General features: G+C 32.9%; 4 protein-coding genes across 5 annotated transcripts in view; 2 read left to right on the top strand and 2 right to left on the bottom strand.

Moving 5' to 3' along the window:
• Window positions 1-1,585: 1,585 nt before the first annotated feature.
• Window positions 1,586-2,405, bottom strand: LOC119636079 (protein lin-52 homolog). Its single transcript, XM_038031189.1, has 4 exons — window positions 2,336-2,405; window positions 2,172-2,264; window positions 1,843-1,947; window positions 1,586-1,780 (listed from the first exon to the last, which is right to left on the bottom strand). The coding sequence occupies exons 1-4, from the start codon at window positions 2,349-2,351 to the stop codon at window positions 1,638-1,640; spliced, it is 357 nt and encodes a 118-aa protein (XP_037887117.1). The 5' UTR covers window positions 2,352-2,405; the 3' UTR covers window positions 1,586-1,637.
• Window positions 2,406-3,734: 1,329 nt separating this feature from the next.
• LOC119635715 (vacuolar protein sorting-associated protein 21) lies at window positions 3,735-7,532 on the bottom strand. Its single transcript, XM_038030686.1, has 3 exons — window positions 7,200-7,532; window positions 6,021-6,148; window positions 3,735-4,574 (listed from the first exon to the last, which is right to left on the bottom strand). Exons 1-3 carry the CDS (start codon window positions 7,240-7,242, stop codon window positions 3,957-3,959), a joined length of 789 nt encoding a protein of 262 aa, XP_037886614.1. The 5' UTR covers window positions 7,243-7,532; the 3' UTR covers window positions 3,735-3,956.
• A 1,908-nt stretch (window positions 7,533-9,440) lies between these two features.
• Window positions 9,441-11,171, top strand: LOC119635671 (retinol dehydrogenase 13-like). 2 transcript variants are annotated; one of them, XM_038030607.1, is made up of 7 exons: window positions 9,472-9,488; window positions 9,706-9,915; window positions 9,978-10,143; window positions 10,198-10,295; window positions 10,355-10,511; window positions 10,567-10,735; window positions 10,800-11,171. In XM_038030607.1, the coding sequence occupies exons 2-7, from the start codon at window positions 9,830-9,832 to the stop codon at window positions 11,102-11,104; spliced, it is 981 nt and encodes a 326-aa protein (XP_037886535.1). In that variant the 5' UTR covers window positions 9,472-9,488; window positions 9,706-9,829; the 3' UTR covers window positions 11,105-11,171. The 2 variants fall into 2 exon arrangements, with proteins under 2 accessions (XP_037886534.1, XP_037886535.1); XM_038030606.1 differs by having other exon boundaries at window positions 9,441-9,915.
• A 2,109-nt stretch (window positions 11,172-13,280) lies between these two features.
• Window positions 13,281-17,909, top strand: part of LOC119635669 — a 27,998-nt gene continuing 23,369 nt past the window's right edge. The window contains exons 1-2 of the mRNA XM_038030605.1: window positions 13,281-13,488; window positions 16,338-16,719. Coding sequence (XP_037886533.1) covers window positions 16,554-16,719 — 166 coding nt within the window. The 5' untranslated portion in view covers window positions 13,281-13,488; window positions 16,338-16,553. The remainder of the gene's footprint in view (window positions 13,489-16,337; window positions 16,720-17,909) is intronic.

The raw sequence follows: 17,909 nt of genomic DNA, 5'->3' as shown, positions 1-17,909 counted from the left end.
CATTAGATAGACCCACTTTTTAATATGCCAATGGATTCAGAATGTCTTTCCGCGTCGATCTAAACCTGTCCGTCCGTCTGTCCATCCACTCATCTTGATTTCTTCCGCTCCACCTACAAGTCACAACCTTTCCAACATCACCATATTTTGGCCCAAGGATGGACCACTTTTTTGTTCACCTCCGATGCAATAGCTTATTTTGAAAAGTCTTCAAATTAATAGCTGTATTAAGCGAAGTGATGTAAGTTATTTAAAGGTGCGCCTTGTCCCATCACAATATTTTTACTTGTTATTTATTTGTTTAGTTGAAGAGTACGGGTGAATGAATGGAAGTCACGATTACTTAAAAGTTATGCGTGCAGCTTTTCTTACGCGTGACAGAGGAAATATTTAAGAATACGAAATTTTTACACAATTTCCCCTACGCAACTTAGCCCTAACTGGGTTATTATTCTCATATTACAGAATATGTAAAAGCTGTACAAATTTTGATAAAGGTATGCACGAATAAAGAAAAAAAGAAACTGAAAACAGCAAGCTGTAGGAGACCATCTGCCACTGTCAGTGTAAAACAAAATTTATGTATACAATGACAGGTAATTCTATAATACACAAGTTGGCGGAAAGAGTTTGCTAAACAAACTTAAAAACAGCAAAGTATAGAATTTCTTATTCTGTTCAACGAACCGTTATAATTTAGATGTAGTAAACATCAAAAGTAAGTCTCGGTAGTTGACGAAATTAATTAGAAAACGAAAACATTCCCTCTTGTTCACCTAGTGATTAAAAAGCACAAATCCTTAAGAAAGCGAAAAAAGAAAATTTAATCACTTGTATCTTTGTGTGGGCATGGCCGATTTTTTCCTTAAAGTAAATGTAGAAAATTTTACGCCGATCGACAATACATATACTTTATATGATCCATGAACCTTCCTTTTGGACGGATCACACAGTTTGTCAGTCATGAAAGCTATGCGAAGCCGTTTAAATTCGTCGTATTAATCTCTTAGGCATTGGTTGCACTAGTGTACCTGTAACTATGGATACCCCACGAGAAATGTGTGCTCTTCGAATGCATGTTAGGACGAAACGACAGAGAGAATTCCGAGAAATAAAAAATACACTTCGTATTCTAATCGTAATCTCGTTCCACCGTCATATCCAATCACAGTCGGAAAAATTAAGACTAAACTGTTTGCAAAAGTCTCCCTCGAGAAGGCACACACAATATATCCTTAAGAAATCTAAGAAAGAAAGGTGGGTCTGTTTTCGCCTTGCTTGGTTGGTCGGAGACACAATATGAAAAGAAAAAATTACTTTTTGGTACCGGGCCAGAACCTCGACGCAATTATGCCATTTATTAGCATCATTAACATCATTAATGTAAAGGCATGGAACAGCGTGAAGTTATGCAAGCCGCCTCCGTTACCGAGCCACATAATCGAAGGAAGGTGAGATACGCCTTCGTAGAAGCTACTTATCTTTCCTTTCTTGCTTCCTTATTTCATCATCCACTTCTAATAAAAGATAATTATTTGGACGCAGTGGAATGTCACATTTTTATTTGTTTTCTATTACGATTATATTATTATAAAGTGTAAACGCTATGGTATGAAAGACTGCTGTTCCTGGATACATTACTTCTTCTTGGCATTATTGAATATACCTAAATATTTGCCACGCGTCATTTCCTTTGCCTCACTGATACCCAATTGATACGCTTCGTCGTAGATGTTTTTGATTTCCATAATTAAAGCATTCGGAGACAAGGTACTTAATTCTAGTTGTATGAAATCAAAGTTAAAGAATTAATAAAAAGCGAATCTCAAATAAAAGGCTTACGTGTTATGGCAGCCATATCTTCTTGGGAAAGGCCGCGGGACCATTCGGCTGCTGGAGTGCGTATGGGTGTATTACTCATAGCTATAAAATCAGTGATGCCTGGAACTGAATTTAAGAGGCATTTTAATAATTTGGAATAATCTTTGCTTCTTGCTTTAGCACACATAATCTGAATCAGAAAATTTAACAACTAAACATAGTCGTAGTGGATCGGCAATTTTATTTTCTTTTATTAAAGCATTACATATATCTGTATACCGCCAACGCGCGTAATCTACATTATTTTTAGATTTTTAACCGACTTTGAATTTGCAAAAAGATTTACTTACTTTTTTCTGGCCACAAATCAGGTGAAGCCCTATCTAATTTTTCTAGGGATAATAAGCCCCCTTCGTCTTGCAACTCTTCCTTAATCAATGAACCTGGAAATATAAAATTCATGTATATATTTAAGTACACATTGAATATTTTAGAAAATTTTAAATTTTCCAACCTTTGCTTGCTGACATTTTGATGTAAAAAGCTAACTGTCAGCTGATAAATGACACCAAAACGTAGTGTTGGTAAACATTCCTACGTGAAATAGAAAAATTTGTTATATGTGAATGGATATGGAATGGAATCTGATGCAGTTTATTGCAACACTGTACTGTTAAATTATGTAACCAGTTGAAACGTTCATTCAAATTTTCGAATGCAAAGTAAATATTTTTTGTCAAAACAAAACTTATTACACATCTCAGTGGTTATCAAACTGTCTAGACATGGCGAGCCGAATTATTTAATTAAGTGATTTCTTGTCATCAGCGTACGACGATGAGTCATTTGCACCAGAAACATTTGACTATGGCAATACGAGCGACAGTTGATCGATGCAATAAGAGGATATAACATAATCAACAGAGCAGTTGAACGAACAAGTGAGAGATCAAAATATTTCATTGTAGATTACATTAGAATAATAAGGGTAAGGGTGAAACATAATCGCAACGACGCTCGAGTTAGAGTCTGATTTAGACAAAGTCGGAATGGAAACTCTATTTGGGCTCTTTAATTCTCAGCGAACCGAGATTTTTGCGACCGCAAACAAATAATGCGCTACAGGATCTTGCCATATGTTAGCGCAAGTAACCACGCCCTGCAGAGGTAGGAAAAGCCAACAGCTGTTTAAATATTTTAAGTAAAATGTGTTTGTGCAAGTTGTTAATAAACGCTTAACTTTATTGAAAATGACTTCAAACAAAAAATATGTCCAAGAAATAAATCTATAAGAGTAGAAAAAAAGAAGAAAAAAATATTTCTTAAAACAAAATTTTGTCTTCCATGATTCATTGGGAATTCAGACGAAAAAATCACAGAAAAAAAAATTGATTGATATTTATATTAAAACATTCACACGAGGTATGTATGTAATTGTTGTGAAATCTCTCCTCCACCTTTGCATCGATATAACTTTCTTCTTTATTTAGCACTCTAATTTGGAGACTTAACTTTTAGCTTTAAGGTTCTGGGAGCTAATTCAAAAAAAAATGATTGCCTTTTTCTAAATGAAATAATTACAGTTTATTACTCTATGTCAATAAAATGAATCTGTTATATAATTATCATATTCAGTTTTTTTTTTCTTCTTCTTCTTCTTAGAAGGAAAATCATGCTTGGGTTTTAAATAATATTATACGAGATTTATCAGTGGCTTTATAGAATATCGAGAATTCTTAATTAAATATGTATTCATACTTTCGAACTTAAAATTAACTGCAATGATTAATAAAAATGATTACGAAACTTTGTACATAACTTTTTGGTTCAGCTTATATTTTCAATAAAAAGAAAATGTTATAAATACAAAACAAAAATATTAATGTATATACATAGATATATACTACTCATTATCGTTATATATATCATTATTATATAGATATTACTCACAATTTTTGTCTTTTTTATAGCTTTATATCAAAAATTTCGTTGGGTCACTTGTTCTCAAATGGATTTTTCTTTTAAACTTAAAAAAAGAACAGAAGAAAATACCACATGCAAAGCATTTATTGAGAAAATATCATAAATGTCTACGAAATTCATCACATGGTTGTAGAAGCAGCGAAAGAGGAATTTTAATAACACCAATGCACAGGCACCTCTTCACCCCAAGCTATGTGCTCTATGCTCCAGGACGGCGTTTCAAGACGTCCTTCGGCATTCGATTTAATCTCGTCACTCTCTACCGGTATACCAGCCGGCACCGATGGCAAATGTATTACCCCTCCATTATCGTGTAAGTGACGACTGCTTATAGCTGCCATCATGTAACTGTAGGCAGTATTGCTTGTCGTATATTTTGTAATAGAATCAGAGGAGTCGAATTGACGCAGCGCTCGACATTTGCCCTCGTTAACTAACCGCATCAAACCGAAAGCAGTATTTTTAAACACCTGCTCTAGACCCTGGTCCATTTCGGCTGAAATTTCAAAATAACTGGCACCTATTGACGTTGCAAATAAATAGGCTTCCTCGCGTGAAACTGCCCTCTCTGACACCAAATCTAATTTATTACCCACTAACGTGAGAATCATCGGTCCTTGGACGTTGGAATGCAACTCTTGTATCCAACCCTTGATTTCCTTAAACGTACGATGCTGCGATAGATCGAAAACTAAAATGGCTGCGTTAGCGTTCCGATAATACATCGGTGTAACAGCCTTGAAGCGTTCTTGACCGGCTGTATCCCATATCTGTGATAGTGGTTAAGAAAAATATTCATATAATTTTCTATTAGAAAACGAGAAAAGAAAAAAATTAAGCAAAATAAAGGAAATCTTCAAAAAAATTAACGAAAATAAAGGAAAGGGAAAATCTTTTCCATATAAGTTTGCTTTCTTGTTTGTCTAACTTTCTGGATAATGCGACTCTAAAATTCGCTGGTCACTCTAGTAAGTCTTTCTGTACAACTGCTAATTGAGCCTAGAAAAGCCTGCTTTGAATTGCTTTCTAAAATGCACGTACCTGCTGATCGCTACCCTGGCTGCATGTAAAGGGTGATTGAGTGATCCTCTAAAAACTTAACTTTTGCTTATTACAATATTCTCATTTTGAGTTGTCACGTAACTTTGGCAGAAGCTATGGAGGTCAAGATGGGGAGACTTGAGATAGACTCACCTTTTATTGTACTTAGTTTTTTTAGTTAAGTAGTGCCAATCTACAGGTCGCAATTTTCTTTGACCCAAACAGAAACAAATATTGAAAATGGTCCTGATCTGTCCACTTTTTCGATCACGTCCAATGTAACTCACTGCTTTGAATAGTCGTTATTTGAAGAACTATTAAGAGAATTATGTACGATATTTAATGGCGGGCCGACACCACTACAGTGTTTTTACTGTTTTCAATTTAAAATCATTTTGCAATTATTCATGTATTAAAATCATGCAGATCGGATATTTTTGCAATAAATCCGTATGCTGTAGTTGTATTTGTGAATATAATACTTTTCCTCTTGATCTTTATTTGTATGGGAATTTCGTGATATATTTTTAGTCCTTCGTAATATAATAATCTTTTCGACGAACTGGTTGTTTTAACATTAAGTCAGACTTTTCGCAAATTAGAAGACATCAGATCGTACCACACCTGCTTCTGCTATATATATTTATATAACCATATATATGTATATAACTAATTTTTGAATAACAGAGAGCCATTGTGTGCACTGCATAAGCCTATGACAGCTGAAAACGAACCTAAAATAGATAATTTTTCCAAAAAATGGGAAATTTCTTTATTACAAATAAGTTGCACGACTACGACTTAATCGTGAACCAATGCTTGCAATTTATGCAAAATTTTTAGTAAAATTTGGTCTCGGGTAAAGTTACTTAACGTTAACGTCGTTTCGGGCTTGCGATAACCCTTTTTGAGAAAATTAAAGTCGGAATATGCAGCAAGACGTGGTACATAAGGCGAGTAACCTAACCCCTAATTCAAAGCTAACCACTTCTTACTTCAGAAACATTAAAACCAAACTTCGGATTCACACTTGTTCTAATGCGCAGATCTAGGCTTTATATTAAATTTTCATCTGTCGAAGGATATGAAGGAGTAAAATTACAAATAAATAAATTTTGAATAAGCAAATCATTCGTTAGCTTTTGTTAACGTGAACCAAGTTTATAAGCACTTACTTGTAATATAACTTTATGATCGTCTAACATAACTTTACAAGTAAAAAATGAAGGAGCTACAGTTGGTCCAAATTCATTCTGAAGTGTACTTTTAATGTACTTTGTAACAAGGCGCGTTTTTCCAACACCTGAAAAACACAGAATATTACTCGCTATGCAAAATTAATAGGTTTTGTGAAATGCAATGCAGCTATGAGTAATTTTTTTACTACCTGTAGGTCAAAAGCCCTTCGTTGATGCTAATAGTGTTCTTAAGATTTCACAACAACTGCCATCCCTGTACTTCCCGGAGTTGTAAATAAATCACATAACTTGCGTGTCAATATTGTTTTTTCTTTCAATCATTTAAGCTTATTCTTCATATTCTTCGCAAAATGCTGACGTATAACTGCTAAATAGCATGGAATGAATCACGTTTGCTATGATCGTCTTACTTTTCTACCTGTCTGCTTCTAAGTCGCAAGTATTGAGATAGAAAAGTATCAGCGAAAGTGCATTAAGTAAACTGCACAGTTCCTACAAATTGAGATTAAAACTGCGTATGGTCAACGTTCAACGTATTCGTACGATTGCTCAAACTGTATGGAAAACTCTAATAGTATAGCTTTTAATATAAATTACAAAACTTCAACCAAATGCTGGTTACCATATTTGAACATTTTAACATCGGAATACTTATCAAACATTATATTAGTTAAGTTCGCCTTAAGCCTTTCCCACTTATGTAATTCTCATAGACTAGAAATTAATTGCTCATAAATCTCAAATTCTTTTGTATCTTTCCGCAAGCATATTTGCAAGCAACATTAAATGAGAAAGTTATAAACCATTTGCTAAGTATGAGTCTCTTGATCAGCGTAAGATCATCAACTAACTTAAATAAATTGCATCTGCTGTTTTGCGTATCCTTTTTTGGATATCCCAACAATTTAGATGAGACTACGAAATATATTTTCGGGTAAATGAGTCGTTCTTCTACGTTGGCTTTCTTGTAATATACTTAATGAACTGATCGTTGATGCACTGCCTTTAGAATCGTTTGTTTACTGTCTAATCAGGTTGCTATGGATCTGAGCTCCTAATTTATTGATTTTGAAAAATCATTTGCAAATATTTGTAAATATATTTTAAGTAATTAATTGCCTTGTTCGTAAGTTTTGTTTTTTTCTTAATACTTACCCCTTGATCCTAATATCACTACTTTCCCCTCAATGCATTTCATATTGATCGTCGAGTCAATTTAATTTAATTAATTTATTAACAATAATATTTATTCATCTTCACTTTAGCCTTTATTGTTGCAAAGTCCATACACCACCGTTGAAAATATCGCTTAATAATCAAAATGTTTGCGCATTTTTAAGTACCATTTTATAAAGTCACAAATCAATATCATTGGTTTATTGTTTATTCTCCTTGACATAATTTTTACTTATCTAATGCAAAATCATTTGTTTTTAAAAACCCTAATTGCAATGTTTTGATTTTTTACGTAAAGAAAAGTTATTAGACGTTAATCAGCAATCAGCTGTTACAATTGGTTGCTTTTAATTTTACACAGGGTGCTTCGATTAAAGATTTTATCGAGAACTGATTTCAAGTTTAACGTTTTGCCGACGTCATTGCAAATTAACATAGAAGTTTACGTTGGTTCTGCAAATAGCAAAGAATTTATTATCGTTCTTGACAAATTTTGCTTGCCTACCTGTAGGTGTAATCATTAATTAATTGTGTCTATCTCTAGTGATCTAATGCGTCCTGTTAGAATTTCTTTTTAGTTTTGTCTTCTTTTTGATGACGAAATATGTTTATAGTAGGTGTGTGTAAAGGAGAGAGAGAAAGAGAGAGAAGGCATATCGAGTTATTAAGTCTAATCAAAGAGTAATCTTTTCGTTTTTCTTCGTTTCCTATACATTCAATATCGTATATGTCCAAGATATTGGATTTTAGAAACGCACTTTAAACTAATATACAACGAGCATAACCAAACATTTTCAATAAAGTTAAAAAAGAAAATATTTTTTTTTTTTTTCGTATGTTGAACAGAGATGGACTAAGCCAATAGATTTGTGGCTTATATGTCCAAAAAAAAAAAAAATAAAAGCCACAATATTTATTCATTTATTTATATGCTTTATTCACTACTACTGTTGCTACTTTTTGTTGTCGAATTGCCAAATTCTTTGATGTATAGAATTTCAACAGATGTTTTTTATTGATTAGCAGAGAATTTACCGACGGCTTTGCAATTAAAATAGAAGTTTACGTTGGTTCTGCACATTAACATAAACGTTTACGTTGGTTCTGCAAATTGGCATAGAAGTTTACGTTGGTTCTGCAAATAGCAGAGAATTTAACTACTGCTTTGCCTTTTTAATAGAGAATTGCTTTGTTTAATTTGATAATAAAAATGATGGCGGTGTACCTTTAAGCTAACTTGTAAAATTAACATTAAACCTACCATACGCGATCAAAAGACCGTTTTTAAAATTTTGTAAAGCCGATAGCCTTAGATGCTAGTGCTTTTAAGAGTTTAGTCTTAGAAGTTATTTCTCTGGCGAAATTAATAATAATAATAATAATAATAATAATAATAAAATTTTGTATAAAATTTCTCGCATACAACGTTACTGTATCATCATTTAGTTTATTGATTTTCCCTAAAATATACATACAACTTATTTTTCAATATTTACAACTTTTTTTATTGTTTATTTTCCGAAAACAAATTGTATCATGTCTAGTCTACCACGAATGGTCATTTGACCGTTTGAAAAATTTATGTTATTTACGTCTATATTCTTCGATAATCGCATTCTTGAAATTGTTTCGTTTTCGTTCCTGTCGTCAAAGATAGGCACAAAGGTCGTCATAACGAATTCAAAAGAATTCATTTACATGGAACCCATAAGCAGATATAAGAAGCTAATGTTTTCGTTCAGGTGAAATGTTGAAGTCATCTGGATGATAAAAATTTACCATTTGCTACTAGAAGCGCCGAATTTTGCTTGGAATTCCTTCGACAGTTGACTGTCGGTCATGTTAAGGAAAATATTATTTTTTCAGCGTTTTCTTTACAAAATTTTTTGGGGTTACCTTCCACCAATGCTGAGAGAGATCATATAATGCTACGGTTAAATAGCCACGGTTTTAAAATTCACTTTCAGTAGTCGCGAAACATTTCAGCACAGCGGAGATATATAAAAGTAGCGAAATAGTCAAAATTGCTACTAAAATATGTGTGCAGCTGGATCAAACTCCTAAACTCGATTATGCAAACCTCACCAAAACTCACTTTAACCCAGAAGCAAAAGAAATGGATTTCAACGAAAGGAAGGTACAGCTGAAGGCAGCAGCTGCTTCTAGTGTAAAATGCCTGCCCAACTTATAGCTTCCGTTTTCTACGTGATGTGGGATAAAAGAAAATTTTATTTGCTGGAATTTCATTAAAAATTCCAGCGCTTAAAGGTCTTTACAAACGAAGTTCGTTTTTAAACCGCGAACGTATTAGATTTTGCAATGTTTTTTGATACAGTTTATAATTATAATTTTATAAAATTTCTTAAAATAGGAAAAAACTTTTTGCAACTTATACCGTTAAATCAGTGAATCAACGTTTATACTAATCGTTCTTTATATACTAAAGCTTGCTACTTTGAGATGTTTATAATGTTTATAATAACAGCTGCTAAGTAACCTGCAAAAATATCGCTGCTTGTCTTATTTTGCACATAAAAATAACTGTAATTCTGCTTAAAGCATAGAGTTAATTGATTCAAGCTAAATATTTGTATTGGAATTGGAAAGCGATGGGCTTATTTGCTTTTATGAAGAGTCGTCCAATATTTTGGTTAAGTGTAACCGGCACAGCTGTGGGCATAGCTTGCGTCGTCAAGTATAAAGGATAAAAAGTTTAATAGAAAAATAGATTTCACCTTTTTTTTCTATTTATCATAGGGACCTAATGCAAGGCGGCAAATTTGATAAACCAAACCGTGCTGACGGTAAAGTCATCATCGTTACGGGTTCAAACACAGGAATAGGCAAAGAAACGGTTCGAGAACTAGCCAAACGGGGAGCAAAAGTTTATATGGCATGTCGAGACATGAAAAAATGCGAAGAGGTATGCATTTAAGAAAAGTTAACAAGATTAGACTAAAATAGACTCAGTTTTTAGGCACGCCAAGAGATTGTTTTAGAAACTCGCAATAAAAATGTTTATTGTCGTAAATGCGATTTAGCTTCTATGGATTCTATACATAAATTTGTAGACGAGTAATTACAATCACACATTAGTGCAAATATGATGCAAATTTTATTTTAATCAATTTCAGATTCAAAAAAGAACAGTCACATTTAGATATTTTAATTAACAATGCCGGCGTTATGCGTTGTCCGAGGTCGATAACGACGGATGGCTTTGAGATGCAACTGGGGGTGAATCATCTTGGGCATTTTCTTTTGACAAATCTTTTATTGGATTCGCTGAAGGTTCTATCATATGGCTTTTTTATAATTCTTGTAAAAAATTGAAACTTTCTAATAGAAGTCCGCTCCAAGCCGTATTGTAGTAGTTTCCAGCCTAGCTCATACTCGAGGAGAAATTAACGTAGCGGACTTAAATAGCGAGAAATCTTACGATGAAGGCAAAGCTTACAATCAAAGCAAACTGGCTAATGTGTTATTTACGAGGGAATTGGCAAAGCGATTGCAAGGTGTGAATTTTTTAAAATTAAATGATTTCAATGCAACTTCATTTATTCATTTATTTTGCATTAGGGACTGGGGTCACTGTTAACGCGTTACATCCTGGTGTTGTTGACACTGAACTGTTTCGTCATATGAGCTTCTTTAATTCATTCTTCGCTTCTTTGATATTTCGACCTTTAGTCTGGCCGTTTTTGAAGACTCCAAAATTTGGCGCTCAAACCACTTTGTACGCTGCCTTAGATGAAGACTTACACAACGTTTCGGGGCAATACTTTAGTGACTGTAGCCTTAAAGATGTTGCGCCAGCTGCTAAAGACGATGCGTTGGCCAAATGGCTATGGGCAGTAAGTGAAAAATGGACTAAGCTGAAATAGTGTAGAAATAAAAAAAATGTTTAAATAAAGGAAGTAGGATGTAAGGAACATTTTTTTATTTGGTTGTCAAAAAAAACGCACCGACAAAAGCTTTAAGCACTGTCAGTGGAGATATTTCCCTTAACTTTTTATTCAACTGCCAAAAAAGCACCTGTTAAGTAAAGTAAGAAAAAATCGCTTGGAAAAATAAATTAAAACCGATTATGATAAGTTGCAAAGTGTTTCGCACTTCTCAACATTATAATATCCTTTGCATTTTTAATAATAATTTTGACTGTTCACATGTCGCAATTTTTTTTTTTTTTTTTTATGTTTAAATGAATGAATGAAGCCTATAAAAAGAAAAGGTCACTGTAGGCGATTTTTATTATAAGATTTGTTGATTCTTTGCTCTGATTTCTTTGATTTTATTTATCTTATTGGTTGTTTCATTTATATTTGTAAACTCCAAGATTTTGAACTCTTCTGATTTTTACATAATATCGTATTTAACCAAACCTAGCTGTCACCGCGCCCAAGAAATCACATTAAAAAGTTTTATCATCTCGATTAAAACTAATTGTTGGCGTTAATAACTTCATGCAGACTTTGGCGCACTGATACGCCCACTCTATGCTAATTACAGAAAGAACGTAATACTCTATGCTAATTACAGAAAGAACGTAATACTCTATCCTAATTACAGAAAGAACGTAATATTCTTTGCTAGTTACAGAAAGAACGTAATACTCTATGCTAATTACAGAAAGAACGTAATACGCTATGTTAATTGCAAAGACACCGGCAATTTGATTTTCGAAATTGTACTTAACAGCGGTTGTAGATACGTGAACTAAAAAAAAAAAGGACGAAAAAGCTGAATATTAAGTTACACTTTTTCTTAAGATACTTTTAGGCAGCTGATGTTTACAAAAAATTACTATATCTATTTCACCTTTAAAATAAAACTTCGCTTCAATGAAATAACTGTGGCGTTGTGTATCCAGTTTCATTTTTCATACTCAAACAATTTTTATGTGTCTAATACGTCCCAGTGTGCCAATGAACAAAGTCCTCGCTAAACTCCCTGTTGAAAGGCAAAGCACAGAGTCGCTTATAATATATATAAATGGTTGAGTGCCCAACTAACAACTTAAATGTTAACGCTAATCAGCTATGTTAAACGCGCGACTTAACAGTCCAGAGGGATTCAATTCTGTAAAATAACATTATCTAACGGACCAACTCTGTAAAATAACATTATCTAACGGACCAACTTAACAAAAGCCGTCGGCCATAAGCTAATTTTATAACATTTTCATTTCCAAACAATGTTCTTAAGATAAAAAACTGAATGAAATTAAAAAAAAAACGTCCTGTAAATGTTCGATGCTCAAAAGAAGAAATTGCAATTATCAACTTCTCAATTTCACATTTTACAAACAGTTTTAAGTTGATTTTGCGAACTTTTTTAATTTCGCAAATTTGTATAGCATTTAAATTCCATGCCCTGGCCTCATCCAATAGAATCAAACAATTGTATTAGTGAGCCGTTTGTTTTTTAAATACTCACATTTTTTACTCAAAATACATTTATTTATTTAGACTAAAATATTCCAAAGCATTTCAATTGATTTAAGACCTCATCGATTGTGAATTTGTATGTTTCAAATAATTGATGATATGTAAACCCCAACGATAAATAAAATCGTCATATTGTCATCTCAATCATTTTTATGAGATTTGTTGTTGTAGTTACCATTAGTTAGTTGATTCGTTTTGTGGCTTTTTCTCGTTATATTACCTTAGTAGAAGGCAAATAAAAGAATAATAAATATTTAATAGAAAATATTATTGCAATTAATAAAAGGAATTCTTTTAATTATCTAAAAGAATACACGTATTACGTATAATATAAGAAAATTTAGTTAACCACGTCTCAAATTTCTAATTTTTTTTTTCTTTTGATAAATCGTTTATTACAACGTACAAATATATGACTGTGTCTGTGTTAACACCTTTCTATTAAAGTGCGCTCCAAACTAAATAACAACAACAATAACAATTTAAAAATCGTACATAGTCGCTCCTTATGCTCTCAGTGGCCTTATGAATAATTAATCGCTTGTAAAAGAAAAAAAAAAAAAGAGTGTAGAAATTTTTTAAATATTTAAGCCCCACACAAATGAAAATATGTAAGAAAGAAAAAAGATAAAATATATTAATAATTAAAAAAAAGTAAAATAATGTTGTATGAAAAATAAAATCAATTGATCGTTGCATTGATTGATCAAAATCCCCAACGCGAGGATCTATATCGTGTGTGTGTTTTTAAGAAGGAGTATAAACGTCTTACCCTCTTTACCTAAGTGCTATTAGGTGAAAAGTTTCTTTAATAATACAAGGTATGAAGGCATGAGTATGCTTTTTTTTATGTGAATTTTTGTAAAATGTGTCTTGTTTTTCTTACATTTCGTTGCCAGTTTGTTCTTATTTGGTTTCTTTATTACTGTTATTATTATTATTAATTTTCCTTTTGTTTGTGTCGCATACTTTACCTTGTGTTTTTTTGGTCAGACTACAACAACAATAATCATTACAGTAAAACTAAGTTCTTAATTCGTTTGTCAGCTCTTTAGACTTTTGTCTCTTACTTACCTTTTAATTTAATTTGCTTTAATTTTCTGTCGTTGCTTTTGACTTTTCTGTGCCTTTCTCTCTCTCTCTCTCGCTCTCTCACTCAACTTTTCGTTTTATCTAGTCTCTATCTTGGCTAAAATTCTATAAATTTTCTTTTTTTTTTTTGTTTTATTATTCATTTGATTACCTGTAATAGTAGAGTGAAAGCCACCTTTCGATAGCATGTTACATTAAGTCACAAACTCAGTAACTTAAAGGACCAGAAGTTTTCGTACAATTTGAAATAAAAAGGCTTTTCGCAATTTCTTCTTAATTCCTTATAGCTTTAGCATGTTAGGCGTCAAATAGATTAAATCATCGCTTATTTTGGGTTTTGTCTTTACTAGCAGACAATGCAAGATATATTCGCACATTCTTTGGCCTATTTCTTGAAATATTACGCGTAAGTATGTTGAAGTTACGCACGGAGAGTACAAACATTGACCATCTGCTTAGCACTATCATAAATATCAATATGTACATAAGCAATTAGACATTATTCCGAAAACTAATTGGCTTAAAATAATGTCAATAAATTTATTATTGGCGAATATGATAGTTGCAAAGCTGTCTGTCAGCGTATATCCTGGCATTCCGTACCACAAGAGAAGCAATAAATCGCTTTTGGAAAATGTCACAGTTGGAATATTGAATAAGAGTCTTCGCCAACGGGTCAAGAGAGTTTATAGAAGATTTCAAGGGTTAATAGTAAATACACGCAATCACATTCCATACGTCCAAGTCCCCTGTATGCTAAGTGTTTATTATTATACTTAAGGGATCGTGTTTTTTATATGATGTATACATGGGGTGAAATTGAAAATTTGATCTATGGAACTGATTTAAAACTATATCCCTCAAGTGTCTTTATCTATCTTTTCTCAATTTTTGCTAACCAGTGAATTTCAATTATGATCGAGAGCGGAGCAGTTGGAAAGAAGGGTCAGAGGGAGATAAAAAAATGTTTTGAGCATAAAACTGACAGTATCTCATAAAATGTTATAAATAAATTAATAAAAAAGCAAAACAAACATAGACGATTACATAAAATTTTTCTCGGAATATTTCGAATATCTAGCATCTAATCGAAATTTTGATAAAATTAATACTTGTGTGCTTGTAGATAGACGATAAAACGGAAATAAAAGAGAACTGAGGAAGAAAGAATTTCCACGGTATGCACCCTTTTTATGTACGCGACCTGTACGCAAAGTTTTTTTTGTTTAACGTTTCTGACACGAAATTATAAGTTTGCGACCGTGTTCTTTGGATGACACGGTTTTTTAGAGTCTAGCCTTGAATTATGGTAAAATACGTGTGCGCTTCTAAACTGTCGCAAATTTTTATCTAAATTTGGATGCGACTATTCTCCTCGCGTAAGCGTGATGACTCTAAAGCGATAAGGCGTAGAAGCGAAACTGTCCCTGAAAATTTTTTGTAGAACTTGAATTTAGCGGCAATGAGCTCTTTCTCGGAATTGGGCGACCATTTTGGGCATTGTAATAAGCTGCCAAATTTGAGTTTCTCGGACATTAAGCGTCTTTGTCTCCACCTAATGATAATCTGAGAAACTTTTCTCGTCGTGGCGATATTTTATTGTTTCTCCGCGACAATGTGCATTGATATCAAAGTAAGAATGCCCGGCCGATAGCTTAGGACCTGAAGAATATTTGGGGGATCGAAAAGTCTATTTGTAAACGTTACAAATGAGAGAATGAGATTTATGTAGTCTCTTATCGTGTGTAACGACAAATTTCCCGCGCATTCTCAAGATTCCTCTGCTCTGGTTGCAAATGTTGCTTTTCAATTAAACCGATACATTGACGTAGAAAGCTTACTACAATATTTTGGACTACATATTTCCATGCAAGCTTATGTATATTTTGTATGTATTTACATATTTATGGACGTAAGAGTGTGTGCATTGTTTTTATCTTTCTCTTTATTATTATTAATCTACTTTCACATTCCGATATATATGCGATAGTGAGCGAAGCGGTGGAAAATATTATAGAAGATATGCGGCAACAGCTGATTTCTTTCGTTCTCTTAGCCCTGCTTTGGGCGCAAACTCAGTTCTTTTTTTTTATTTTTTTTATTTTTACATGAAACAAATATAAACTTTTCTGAAATTGTGTTTTCTTACAAGCAGGATAAATTTCAGTTACCATTGAACTTCCGTTTCCTTCTGAAGAGTATTTTGCAAACGCACGACAAGTAAATTGAAAGTTTAACGGTTTAACGGTTTAACGGTTAAAAAAAATTAGCGACAAGCAGTAGCGTGTTATGGTGAATTGTTAAATTTTTATCTGCATAAAGTCAATACACAGATCGAAAAAGCTGAGCAAAGAGGAAAAATAAATAAATAACTTGCGGTGTTAACCAATCGACTTCGATAGTAGTGATCGTACAAAAGATCGGGAACATTTACAATATTTCAACATATCAAAATGGAAACGTTTTGTTTTTATTCTAATAATATTGCATAATTTTTTTTTTATAATTTTATTTTATTTTTTTTTCTTTTTTGTTACGTTTTATTTACCCTATTATCTGTTTTCTCTTTATTTCACAGATAATTGAACAAAAACATCGCTTCTCTAAACTGCCTTAATAAACGTTGCTAATAAATTTTAGAATACATATATATATAAACATAATCAAAACGATCAGAGCTTCCCTTCCATTATAAGAGAAATTATATTAACTAAATATTTATAAAAGCATATTTGTGATATTAATTTTTGTTATATAAGAGAAAAGTTAGAATATAATCTTAAACGCATTTAAAATGGAATCTTTGGAATACGAAATGGCGCGCAATATGACTTTGCTTTTCTTTTTGGAACGTCTACTAGATAAAGGTGAGCCGCGTACCGTTCACGATTTATCCTGTCAATTTGGCAATAAAGAATTCACGAAAGAAATGCGTCAAATAGCCGGAGGTTCGCAATCGGGTAAGCAAATTTAATTCATATTTTCTTTGCTTTTTCACATTTTACCAAATCTGCTTTTGTCCCTGGCTATCTAACAGATTCAATACGATTTTGAATTTTTACCGGCAGCCTATGGCACAAGCACAGCTCACTTACATCGTAAGGAATGTACTGTGCAATTGTTATTGCGGACATAGGCAAGCATTCGAAAAAATTGCATTACACCGCATCTCGTTATCTAATGTCAACGTGAGAGCAATCCTTGAGGATTCTTTTCTTTAATTTGCTTAATAATTGTTTAACTGATTACGTTGTGGTTTAGTGTGCTGTTAACTACAACAGCTCTCTTTCAAATCTAACTCATGCAAAGTCATTGCATTATTCTAACTCGTTTAGGCTTTTATTCTATCCATCTGACTATTGCGAGAATACTCGAGGAAGCTTAAAAAAATTGTACACAATTACTTGTTAGCGATTTATATACTAAAAGCACCCGAGAATTTTCTGATATATGTTCGCAATATGGAAGGCTTCTTCCTCTTGATCTATTCTCTACTCGTAACTGAACTTGTTAGCTGTATAAAAAAGTAGTAGGTACACCGACTACAAGTCTGCGGTTTCGAGAATAGCTCGAACCCACAGTTATACAGATAAACATAAGACAGATGGACAGACATACTTTAAAGGAGAGTCAATCTCAAGTTTTTGCAAGCAGTGCGAGAAAAGCTAATGCCGACAGGTATAGTACCTTTTTAGAACAGTACACTTATTCAGATTATTTGCACATTATGATTTTACATTGCCCTGATAAATATTCAAGTAAAATGTGTGATAATATATTGCAATGGAATCAAACTGGTCTCCTTACCAGGTATTGTACTACAACTCTAATATTCCCGAGAAGAACAAAATTTTTGTAGCTAAAACTCAATCGATTGTAGACATCATGACGACCATTAGGAAACAACGCTCCGTTGTTACGCGTCAATAAAGTAGAATCAAAATCAACGTACAAGACGAGGAGGTTCTCTGCAAAACAGTAATTCTTCCAATGCATGGTTTCAAATAAAAAGCAAATCATTGCCATTTTTTAAGAAATATTTGGAAAAAAGAAATATATGGACCGTTTTTGAAAGTGGGGCCAATCTGGGGGATATTTAAAGTTTTGCGTTTCAATTAATTTAAAAGTATAGGTAAAAGTTAATAAACTT

The sequence above is a fragment of the Glossina fuscipes genome, unplaced genomic scaffold (genome assembly GCF_014805625.2).
Source record: "Glossina fuscipes isolate IAEA_lab_2018 unplaced genomic scaffold, Yale_Gfus_2 27, whole genome shotgun sequence".
Lineage (NCBI taxonomy): Eukaryota > Metazoa > Arthropoda > Insecta > Diptera > Glossinidae > Glossina > Glossina fuscipes.
Note: the sequence above shows the minus strand (reverse complement) of the source record. Positions and strands in the feature narration are given on the sequence as shown.